At 40.3% G+C, this 12,500-nt stretch overlaps 1 protein-coding gene across 1 annotated transcript in view; it reads left to right on the forward strand.

Annotated features, from left to right (window-relative positions):
* The first annotated feature begins 2,725 nt into the window (after positions 1-2,725).
* LOC137999658 (uncharacterized) overlaps positions 2,726-12,500 on the forward strand; it is an 11,558-nt gene continuing 1,783 nt past the window's right edge. Inside the window, exons 1-3 of the mRNA XM_068845503.1 lie at positions 2,726-3,068; positions 3,445-3,529; positions 3,655-3,752. Of these exons, the coding sequence (XP_068701604.1) occupies positions 2,763-3,068; positions 3,445-3,529; positions 3,655-3,752 (489 nt within the window). The 5' untranslated portion in view covers positions 2,726-2,762. The remainder of the gene's footprint in view (positions 3,069-3,444; positions 3,530-3,654; positions 3,753-12,500) is intronic.

Genomic DNA, 12,500 nt, shown 5'->3' on the forward strand with positions numbered 1-12,500 from the left:
TTAGCGCGAGGAGTGAGCAGGCGCCGTAAGGTTCCAATAGCCAGTTTTTGGCTATAAGAACACTACGGCGCATGTTCTCCTGCATAGAGTTTCCCTGAGCCTTGGGTTGATCCAAGGCTCTGGTGACGAGAATGATCTCGGACCAGTTTGCCTATATAATAAATAACAATATTGAACTTCATTTAAATGTCAAGTGTATTTAGCCCTAAGGCGCCAATAGGGAACACTGTCATTCCATACCAAATTGTAACTTGTTGTTTTTAGGAGAAAAAGGAAACCCTTCGAAACAGAGTAGAGAACCAAAATAACTCATCGCGAAGAGCCACATCGGTGAGAGGCGAGTGCTCGCTCCATTGCCCCATCCCTAAAGTCTTTCGTAAGCGTACCTTTACATGGATTTAAAAGACACAATTGGCGATGGCCGTGGTCGCAAAAGTCGAAAGTAAAAACCGCATTTAATGGCACTGACTTGACCAACTGCAATCATGCATAGCGCGAACAGTTTCTGCCCTTAGTAATTTAAATAAACTGGTACGAGCGGATCCAGAGTGGAAGTAGAGAATGAAAGATTCTCTGTTGCATGCTTACGTTGTCGTCAAAACCTCAAATTTGGTGATTTCACGTCGTTGTTATGCAGAGGACCGGACAACCTACTTGCTTATATCCGTGCTGCACGTGCAGCACGATTATTTGATTCTTTTTTGACCAATGATATTACTGTTTCGTGGCGATGTTGTAGTCGTAGCCTTCATCGTTTCCCTAATATTTGATACACGGACTGCAATTATTATAGGGAAAAACAGGTGAATTGTACAAATAGAAAAAGTAATTTTTGCACTTTCGTTGTATTTTCTTTTAATTATCAGTCGCCTTTAATATAGATACGTATGGGATATATATAGATACGTATTGGATATGAAACTGCTTATATCCAATTCGGCGCTACACGGCACCTCGTTGGCTATTTACCACATTCGTGGAATAATTGTTAAATATTCTTTAAACATTTTGTTATTGAGGGAAAGCATATCAAGCACATACATATTAGAGAAGCCATTACAGTTCTAAAGAAAGTTTGGTGTTTCGTCGGTTGGTTATTAGTAATACAGGAAGCAGCAGTTAACCTAGCAACCTTTGTGGCTTTCCTAATTGGTGTTGATAGAAGAATCCACCTTACAAGAAGGGATTTCTCTTCACTGACTAAAACACTCACTAATCAGCAGGTAGTTTGGGGGGAGTATTGTGTGTGTGTGAATGGTGAGTTGAGGAAAAATCATAGACAAAGGTTAGGGTTAGTCTGTAAAATGAGGGAGAGAAATTCACAAAGCAAACTCTCAAACCCAAAATAAGGTTAACAAATGATTTAAGGTGAAATTAAACACCGTAAAAAAAGATTTGAGAGCTCACGTCTATGCCCTCTTAATAATTTTCCCATGGTCCTCTCTCTTCTCAAGGGAGGAAGAGCGAGGACCCTGGGAACGAGTTTGATTGCCCTCTGACGAAGGGCCAAACTTACAAAAAACTTCTCAAACAGGAGGAGGATTATGTTTCCATACCAACTATTGCGTCACACTTACGAAAACTCAAATAACTGTATATAAAAAATATATCCATATTTCAATAAAAATAAGTACGGATCATGCATACGTTGATAAGGAACATTCGTTTTAATATGTAATTATATTAATTTCTCACTCTGTCCGCCTAGATTAGCACTTGCTATTTGCCGTTAGAATGATTCTTTTGTAATAGCTAAAGTACTTTTAAATAATAAACTTGAACTTGAACTTGAACTCGAACTTACGTGCATATTCGAATATTAGAGCAGTTTTCAAATGACTTTCGAGAGTTACTACGCGATTGCCATAGACCACTTTCGATATATTAAAATTCAGCTGGATAGTGAGGCTTGCAGTACACAAACAAAAGAAATGAATAAACATGTTCATTAAGTTTCCATTGCTTGTGTCCCCTAGGCCTCGCTGCCAAGCTGAGTTTTAATATACCGAAAGTGGTCTATTGCTACGCTTAATGATTAGTTTAAAAATTTCGTGCTAGTCTATCAGCCAATGAGAAGGAAAACCAAAACCAATTGTGATTTGCATGCGCCACTTTGAGCAAGGTACATGGAATTGCTACTAATTTGGATTGGTCCATTGCGCCGTTTGCACCTGCTGTGATTGGTCGAAGTAATTACTTTGGTACTTGCTTTATAGACTACGAAACAGTCGTTTTCTTCCATTTTCGGAAGGCGCGAAGCGCCGTAAGCGTGATCCTCGCGTGTGAAGCGCGCGAGCCTCACACGCCCGTACGTGAGGAGTCTCTCCCCATTCTCCCTACCGTGTCGCTTGCGTTCGCAAAAAATACGACCGTTTTGCAGTCTACTTGCTTTACGACATTCAATTGAAAACTGCCTACGTGATTTTGTTTTATTGCTTTACGAGTGAACAAAGTAGAGCAAGAACTCCACTGAAGTTGTATCGTCATTTTAAGGTTCGAAACTTCAGCACACAAATTACTTTCACGCTGGTTTATTTTACCAAGCAGGAACGAACCTGGAATGCCTTTAAACATCTCGATACTTAACGCTATTGTAGTAGAATGCCTTTATATGGTTAAACCAGATCCTACCGAAACCATTTAAATACTTTAATTGAGGTTCGATCCGTCGTATCGAAAATCGAAGTCTTCCTCGATCAACTATATATATGAGGGATCACCACGATAAGTTTCTAAAACGTCGCAGTGCGGAGAATACAGACATGGCAGTTTGCGTCCTCAATTTTGTTTTGTTTCTCTTAATCTTTCACGATTATTCTTCGGCATCAGTTTCAGCTTCTTGCTTTGACCAACGAGAAGCTGAAATTACGTCCATTCCACATTATCATTTATATCACACGAAGGAAAAACCTTTAATAATTGGACACCATGGGAATCCATCCAAATTTCAAGAGAACACCATTGATGGCTTTAAGAGTCTAGCTGCTCTGAAAGCAGACGGGTTTGAATTTGATACATTTCTAACAAAGGACGAAAAGCTTGTGGTTTTTCACTTCAATAATACAAAGGTGAGAGACTGGTTTCATACGCCTTTTAAGGGTTGAGAACAAGAAAACACCGCCATTTTTTGTTGGGAACTAGAAATATCTTTAAATAACTTTAAGAGAAAAAGTCAAGAGAACTATTGAAGTTATATTAGGGAACAAGAGAATACAGTTTTGATTTTTGACTATTTTCGAAGTCGTTATTGTTTGTGGTCATTTTGTCTTTTCGGGCATAGGGGCTATTTTTCAAAAAAGAGCCGCGAGCTTGGAACATAAAGCCCTGAACCTGAAATTGCGAGGAACATTTAGGAATATATTGGGGAAGTCTTTTCATATACATCCATCCGAAAATCGCATTCTTAGAGGAAAGTCTTGATAAAATTTCTTTATCATTTTGCAGAAACTGACAGGAAAAGATCATAATATCTGGGACATCGACTACGAAGACTTGAGGAAACTTGACATTAATTCAACATTAACTTACGGTGAGTGCAAACTAGATAACTACGGTAATAACGTTTTGCCAAGATATCTCATCAAAAACAATATCGCCAAATTGAAAGATCGATGTGTGTTGCAAAACTGAATTGTACATCGTGTTCTGTTTCAGGAAGAAATAAATATAATTTCACCAAACCAAGAAAAATTCCATTGCTGTCTGATGTCTTTGACGCAGTGGAAAACGATTCATTGGTGATGTACTTAAATGTAAGTTATGGGCTCTTGGTAGAAAAACGGGATTAAATTCGCAATTACCGGCAATGTCAAGTATTTTCTGTACTTACCAGAGCTCTATCTGTCTATTAAATTTTCGACCTCGGATATTGCGTTTCTAACTTTTTGATTGGTTCACTCAAACTCGGTTATCAGCTCTTATACCGTACGACCTAATTGGAAACTGATTGCGTCAAGTGTTGCTAATCTGGAAACCGATTTCCTTAAAGGTAATGCCTTAGTATTGCATTGCGCATCCCTACTGCGCGCGCACATGAAACGTAAGAAATTTCCCTCAAACTAAGCCCGATAGCGAAATAAATGCTCCTTTTTCTCTCAAACGAACACGGTGACCCCCGATTTTTTTCAGGTATTTGCTAAGAACAGATGTTTTAGTAAATACTTCACGACTAGGTTTTTCCTTACTTATTTTATTAAGCGAAAACACAGGAAGACTACAAACTTTTGAGCTTCACAGTTTCGTACCATTGAATATGTTTATGCCGAAGTTTGTGGCTTTCTTTGAAGCTTTCGGAACGGCATCGGCAATAACAGGGGGTCTAGTATAAAATGTAATAAGTATAAACTAAAACCTGGTTTCCATACGATCTGCAACGGTCTGCAACTATCGGAAGCTGTCTGCTTTCCAATTCTTAAGCGTATTTTTCAATTTGATAATTTTCTCTCCAAAATTCAGCTGATTTGCAGCGTCGGAGTTGTACGAAAAGAAGATGCCGAGAGCTTGAATCGGTTCTTGAGGCCATTTGAAATTATATGGGGTATCAGTTTTGTTTCTCCAAGCTCCAAGCCACATCGCCTCTGTTTTACTTGTGTTTGCTTCTAGACCCGGGGTGTGTTTAAATTCACTTAGAAGCTTCAAAAGGTTAATAACAGATTGATGGTCGTTAACGAATACTGTAGTATCATCAGCGAATTGGGTGACTTTTATTTCCTTTCCGCCAACGGTAATGCCTTTTATGTCATTGTTGCTTTTCAAAGCAAAAAGAAGGCCCGATAAGGGGCATCCTTGCCTGACGCCTCGGTGCAATTGAAAAGAAGGTGACGCGTGACCATTGTTTAGGACACGGCTAGATACATTGTGGTAGATGACTTCTATCCATCTTTGAATATCTAGGCCAAAATTGAACAGTTGAAGAGTGGATAATAGATAGTTCCATTTTATTGTATCAAAAGCTTTTCGGAAATCCAATAAAATTGCAATTCCAGGCATATTTAAGCGCTCAGTGAGAAACATGACATCTTGGATTAATCTGATGTTTTCGCCTATATAGCGGCCTTTTACATATCCGGTTTGATCAGGATTAATGATTTTGGGCAAGGTTTTTTCTATTCTTTTGGCAATGACTTTGGTAAGTATTTTATAATCTACATTCAATAACGAGATCGGGCGTAGATTTTCAAGTATGGATTTGTCTTTGTTCTTTTTGGGAATGAGAGAGATTACCCCGCGCCGTTGACTAATCGACAGAGAGCCGCACTGAAAGGGGAAGTGGAAACTAGCTAACATTTCGGTTCGCAGCTCGGGCCAGAAAAATTGGTAAAATTCAGCTGGGAAACCGTCTGTACCTGGTGTTTTGCATTTTTTGAAATCTTTTACTGCGCTTAGACATTCGGCATCTGTAATTGGCCTGTCACATAGTTTTTGATCTTCGGGTGATAAAGGTGTTACTAATTCGGCTTTCAGGAAGTTACTACCCTGGGGGATGTCTTGGATCATTGGATTGATCGATTGACTCGTAGAACTTTTTTTGCTTGTCTAGGATGGCTAGTTGATCATAAATGTATGTGTCATCGTTTATTTTCAGCTTGTTAATGGCTTTTTTGGTTTGGGTACGGTTTTCCAGGCCGAAAAAATATCTCGCTGACTATCGTAAACACAGGAAGCAAATGTTTCCATTTAAATCTGTACTGATCGCAGACAAGCGTACCACTAATCCTCTTCGAAGCGAGGAGATAAAGAAAGGAGCTCACATACTTGAAGTCTGAGTGGACGTGTCTCAAGGCGATCAATAGTGTGTCGCCGATAGAACACAGATCATCTCAGACACACGATACCATTAAAAATTGTCTTAGTCGGAAGCGTTGTAATGGTCGGGAAAGTAGAACTGGGATCAACTTTCCCGATCATCCAGACCGTGTGCCGCAGATCGTCGCAGGCGCCGAAGAAAGATGTTTCCATATGTCTGCGACGTGGCGCAGACCTATCGGCGATCATTTTCGCAAAGCGATCGCAGACCGTTGCAGATCATATGGAAAACAGACTTAAAACAGTGGATAGCGTTGAAGGCGCACTCTGATATTCGCTACTCAAACAACGTCCATAAACTGATTTTAACCAACTCGGCTTAAGGCCTCGTCGGCTAAGTATCAGGCGATATTCCGCGCGATTTCGCAGGGTAATTGTTAATTATTATTCAACACGCTGTGACAATGTCCAAATACGGTCATAGCGCGCTCAATATTCGTCGCGCGTACTCAACGGGTCATCACTTCTTTCCACCCCTCAAACTGACATTTCCCTTTTTATTCAACTTATACGACGTACAGATGAATGAAGGGGTAGTTTCCAAAGAAACTGTGGTGCTGCGTCGCTAGGGAAGTAGTATACAAAAATTTGGTTTTATCAACGGAGTTGATGATGTAAATTGGCCACCGCACAGAGATTCTAAAAGCTGACGTTTCGAGCGTTAGCCCGTCGTCATAGCGAATCGAGGGATTATGGGCTACGTGTAGTTTTTATAGTAGAGTAGGAGCTACGCTATTGGTGGTAACATGGCAACGTGAAAAATAGGAATATATTAGTTAAATGAAAAGCGTTCTTTAATACCGTGAGGATTAAGGGTGCCGATTTGAAACATAAATTTTTGTTCCAGATTCTTGCGGCTTTCCGTCGTACCTAGATGTAGGGAAAGGCCGCAGATAGCCATGTGTTTTTTGGAGTGGTTAGGCAGATTAAAATGGCGAGCGACTGGCTTAGATGCATCCTTGTCATTCTTCTCAACATCGCGAAGGTGTTCGCGGAATCGGTCACCTAGTCGTCTACCTGTCTCACCAATGTATAATTTATTGCAGAACGTACAGGTTATGCAATAAATGACATTTGAGGAGGTACATGTGAAACGATCGGTGATCTTAACAGATCGCTTAGGTCCCCATATCTTGTTAGTGTTAACAATGAAAAGACAAGTTTTGCATCGTGAGCGCGCGCATTTGAAGTGCCGGGTTGCTCGTTAGTTTTGAGCGCGCTTCTAACTAAAAAGTTGCCTACGTTTTTGTCACGTTTGAATGAAATAAGTGGAGGTTGCGAAAAGATTCTACCAGTCTCGGGATCATTTTGGAGTAATTTAAAATTACTAAGAATGATGCTTTTGACTGCGTGATTATGAGGATGGAAAGTAAGGGTGAATGGAATTCTGTCATTCTTATCTTTTTGAGACGTTTGTAGTGATGACTGTCGATCAAATTGTTGGGCGCGATGATGGCCCGCTTTGACCACAGAGACAGGATAGCCACGTTTCTCGAAGAACTGGCACTTTGTAGTGCACACTATTACATAGCACGTTGCCTCTAATAGAAACTTTGATATCTAGGACCCAGGTATATTTAAGAGCCGGATGAAAAGAGTTGACGGAGGTTATAAATTGATCGAGTTCTTCTCTGCTGGATGAAATAGCGCCGATGCAGTCGTCGATGTAGCGTCCGTAGAGTTCTGGTTTGGGGCCGTTGTACTGATTAAAAAATTGGTGTTCAACATATCCTACAAAAAGATTGGCATAGCTAGGTCCATTCTTGTGCCCATCGCTACACCATTAATTTGTTTGTAATAGTTGCCAGCGAATGAAAAACAGTTAAGCGTTAAAACGAGTTCGGCAAGGCGGAGGAGCGTTTCCGAGCTAGGTTCTTTGACAGTTCGTTGATCGAAAAAGTGTTTAAGTGCTTGAAGACCTTCGCTATTAGGAATGACTGTGTATAGAGATGTAATGTCCATGGTGAAAATAAGTTTGCCTTGGCCAGAGAAATTGAAATCGCGGAAAATTTGTAGTGCGTGTGTACTGTCTTTAATGTATGATGGCAAAGATTTGACGATAGGCGTCATAATCCTGTCTAAGTAGCTAGAAATGAGTTCGGTGGGGCAACTACAGGCAGAAACGATAGGGCGACCTGGGTTGTTGGGTTTGTGAATTTCAGGCAAGGAGTAGATGCACGAAGTTCTAGGGGTGTTGATGATGAGATTAGTGGCAGTGTCCGGTAATTCTTGATTAACTATAAGATTTTGAATGGTGTCTTTGACAAGTTTTTGATTTTTGGAAGTGAGATCTTTAGGGATTTTGGCATAAAACGAGGTATCCGAAAGTTGCGGAAAGCTTCTTTTTGGTAAAGGTCGGACCGCCAAACAAATGATTCGGACATTTCTAATAAAGATATTTTTGAAACACTTCTAGTTCGCAAATCCAAATGGACTCCCCCAGAGGGACAATTTGCCTCTTTAGATTTTTTCACCAAAAAATGCCGTCACGACATTCACAAACTTAAATTCAATCGCAACACTAAATTTTCCAACCTTTCCTCGAAAGAGTGGGCGGCGCTTAAAAATCTTAGTAAACGCAACGACATAGTTGTCAAATGGGCCGACAAAGGCGGTGCGGTAGTTGTTTGGCGGTCCGACCTTTACCAAAAAGAAGCTTTGCGGCAACTTTCGGATACCTCGTTTTATGCCAAAATCCCTAAAGATCTCACTTCCAAAAATCAAAAACTTGTCAAAGACACCATTCAAAATCTTATAGTTAATCAAGAATTACCGGACACTGCCACTAATCTCATCATCAACACCCCTAGAACTTCGTGCATTTACTTCTTGCCTAAAATTCACAAACCCAACAACCCAGGTCGCCCTATCGTTTCTGCCTGTAGTTGCCCCACCGAACTCATTTCTAGCTACTTAGACAGGATTATGACGCCTATCGTCAAATCTTTGCCATCATACGTTAAAGACAGTACACACGCACTACAAATTTTCCGCGATTTCAATTTCTCCGGCCAAGACAAACTTATTTTCACCATGGACATTACATCTCTATACACAGTCATTCCTAATAGCGAAGGTCTTCAAGCACTTAAACACTTTTTCGATCAACGAACTGTCAAAGAACCTAGCTCGGAAACGCTCCTCCGCCTTGCCGAACTCGTTTTAACGCTTAACTGTTTTTCATTCGCTGGCAACTATTACAAACAAATTAATGGTGTAGCGATGGGCACAAGAATGGACCTAGCTATGCCAATCTTTTTGTAGGATATGTTGAACACCAATTTTTTAATCAGTACAACGGCCCCAAACCAGAACTCTACGGCCGCTACATCGACGACTGCATCGGCGCTATTTCATCCAGCAGAGAAGAACTCGATCAATTTATAACCTCCGTCAACTCTTTTCATCCGGCTCTTAAATATAATACCTGGGAAATTTTGGAAACTTCATTGGCTTTCCTAGATATCCAAGTTTCTATTAGAGGCAACGTGCTATGTACTAGTGTGCACTACAAACCTACTGATTCACACAGTTATTTGTTGTATTCATCGTCACATCCATCACATGTCAAGAACTCCATTCCTTATTCTCAATTTCTTAGACTTCGACGTCTATGTAGTGATGACTCCGATTTTTCCAGCAAATCAGAGGAGATGTGCCAGTTCTTCGAGAAACGTGGCTATCCTGTCTCTGTGGTCAAAGCGTGCCATCATCGCGCCCAACAATTTGATCGACAGTCATCACTACAAACGTCTCAAAAAGATAAGAATGACAGAATTCCATTCACCCTCACTTTCCATCCTCCTAATCACGCAGTCAAAAGCATCATTCTTAGTAATTTTAATTACTCCAAAATGATCCCGAGACTGGTAGAATCTATTCGCAACCTCCACTTATTTCATTCAAACGCGACAAAAACGTAGGCAACTTTTTAGTTAGAAGCGCGCTCAAAACTAACGAGCAACCCGGCACTTTCAAATGCGCGCGCTCACGATGCAAAACTTGTCTTTTCATTGTTAACACTAGCAAGATATGGGGACCTAAGCGATCTGTTAAGATCACCGATCGTTTCACATTTACCTCCTCAAATGTCATTTATTGCATAACCTGTACGTTCTGCAATAAATTATACATTGGTGAGACAGGTAGACGACTAGGTGACCGATTCCGCAAACACCTTCGCGATGTTGAGAAGAATGACAAGGATGCATCTAAGCCAGTCGCTCGCCATTTTAATCTGCCTAACCACTCCAAAAAACACATGGCTATCTGCGGCCTTTCCCTACATCTAGGTACGACGGAAAGCCGCAAGAATCTGGAACAAAAATTTATCTTCCAAATCGGCACCCTTAATCCTCAAGGTATTAACGAACGCTTTTCATTTAACTAATATATTCCTATTTTTCACGTTGCCATGTTACCACCAATAGCGTAGCTCCTACTCTACTATAAAAACTACACGTAACCCATACTCCCTCGATTCGCTCTGACGAAGGGCTAACGCTCGAAACGTCAGCTTTTAGAATCTCTGTACGGTGGCCAATTTACATTATCAACTCCGTTGATAAAACCAAATTTTCTTATACGACGTACAGTCTACTTTAGACTTCAAATCTACTTCAACGAAACAAAGGTTTTAAGCAAGCTGAGAAGATTCACAATTGGCGAGGCAAAGAGTTGAACCCGGATGGATGGCTTCACCTTGCAGTTTCCGATATCCACTTGACTAACGAGACAACTCCCCAGAAATCGAATTTTTTAGAGTATTGAAATAGTAGTACCCAGCAAAACAATTAAAAGTTAACCGTCTTCAACGGGGTTTTTAAACTTAAATACTGTAGATCAGCGCGGCATAGCTTAGAAACGCTATTTCTCGTTGAACTAAAGCCGTAATTCTGCCTGTTTTCATTCTTTTTAGAGCGGTAAGCTTGTCAATATTAACATGGGATATTGCGTCGTGTAATTGTTACGAAATGTCCAATGTCAGTTTGATGGATGAAAACTAGTGTTGACCGTACTCAACAGATAACCTGCGATATGCGTAATTTTCTATGTCGCGGAGAAAAATGGTAGTTTTTCCAGCTTTTTTTCCAAAAAAACGTAGAAAATTGTGCTTTGTCATCAATGGGTTGAATAGTAAATTAATTATTCTGCTCAAAAAAACAGTTGTAATCTTTGCAGGAATAAGTGAATTAAAATCATATTTTTGTGCTGTATTATTTCACTGTTTTAGTTTATACTAAAACAACTATTCACCTCAGTGTCGGTGGCTAGTGGTGGATAGTTGTTTATTATGAAAAACTGGATCATTGAATAATGCATTTCCAATGCTTTGATTGTCTTAGCCATCATCGTATATGATCTAAAATAACATGCTCTACCAATATCATTAACTGCACGCTTCAGTTTTCTTGTATATTTTGGGAATGGAAAATTTTGGGAATGGAAAATCTTTCAGGCAATAAAATTAGGGAAGATTTATCCATAATTTGTGAACGTTTTTAAAAAAACAATTATACCACTCACGCTTGTTGGATATGAGATGATTGTAGCCAACTCGGAGCTACGCGCCTCGTTGGCTATTTATTAAACACTTATAATGACCGGTCCCTCGGGAAACAGTTCTTTTTGTTTCCCGAGAATCTCAATATTTCCCCGAGGCGCAGCCGAGGAAAACATTGAGATTCGAGGGGAACAAAATGAACTGTTTCCCGAGGGACCAGTCATTAAGTGATTTATTATATAGCACAAAAAAAAAAAAAAACGTGCAACGGCAACAGCAAAGGTGGTCGTCGGTCAACATTCGCGGGTCACAGTACACTGTTACCCTCTGACGTCATAGATTTAGCACTGTTGCCCACTAAGAGACTTTTGGCGGGAAACAGTTTTATTGTTAGATGTCATGTGACCTCGAAGTAACCACTGAGAACGCGCGCTGCTGGGGGAATAAACTCAGCTAGATAATAATATCTCATATCCAACGTGCGCTCGTGGAATAATTGTTAACTATTCACCTCCGAGCAACTCGCACGGGATTTACGGCCGGTAGTATTATAATCGTTGCAGGAATAAATGCGTTAAAATCATCTTTTTGTCCTAAATTATCTCTCTGTTTTAGTATATACTAAAACAACTATTCACCTCATTGTCGGTGGCTAGCGGTTAGGTGGGCTATATTTTGGGAATGGAAAATCTTTCAGGCAATACTTCTCACCAGCCAATAAGGGTAAATATAATATGAGAAAATAGACTGCCTTAGGTTTGAAAACAAAAATTTTGCTTGGACTGCCTGTGCCGAGACAAACAAGTTACTGCGAGGTGATATCAAGAAATTCTCGGAAAAATTTTTTACATATCATCCACTTTCCTTTGTCTTTGTCCTCACTGACTCGCTATCAAGCTGAATTTTAATATATCGAAAAAGGCCTATTGTGTGAAACTTAATATGGAAATGGGCCCACACAAGGACAGAGAAAAACTCTGACCAGGGTGGGAATCGAACCCACTACCGTCGGGTTAGATCTCCGCCGCTCTACCGACTCTGTTGGCCCTACCGTCGGTAGAGCGTGGGTTCAATTCCCACCCTAGTCAGAGTTTTTCTCTGTCCTTGTGTGGGCTCATTTCCATCAGTAGGGCTAACGCTCACATGATTCATATGGGACAGAAAATCTAGCACTACACATTACACTCTATTC

The sequence above is a fragment of the Montipora foliosa genome, chromosome 4, assembly GCF_036669935.1.
Source record: "Montipora foliosa isolate CH-2021 chromosome 4, ASM3666993v2, whole genome shotgun sequence".
Lineage (NCBI taxonomy): Eukaryota > Metazoa > Cnidaria > Anthozoa > Scleractinia > Acroporidae > Montipora > Montipora foliosa.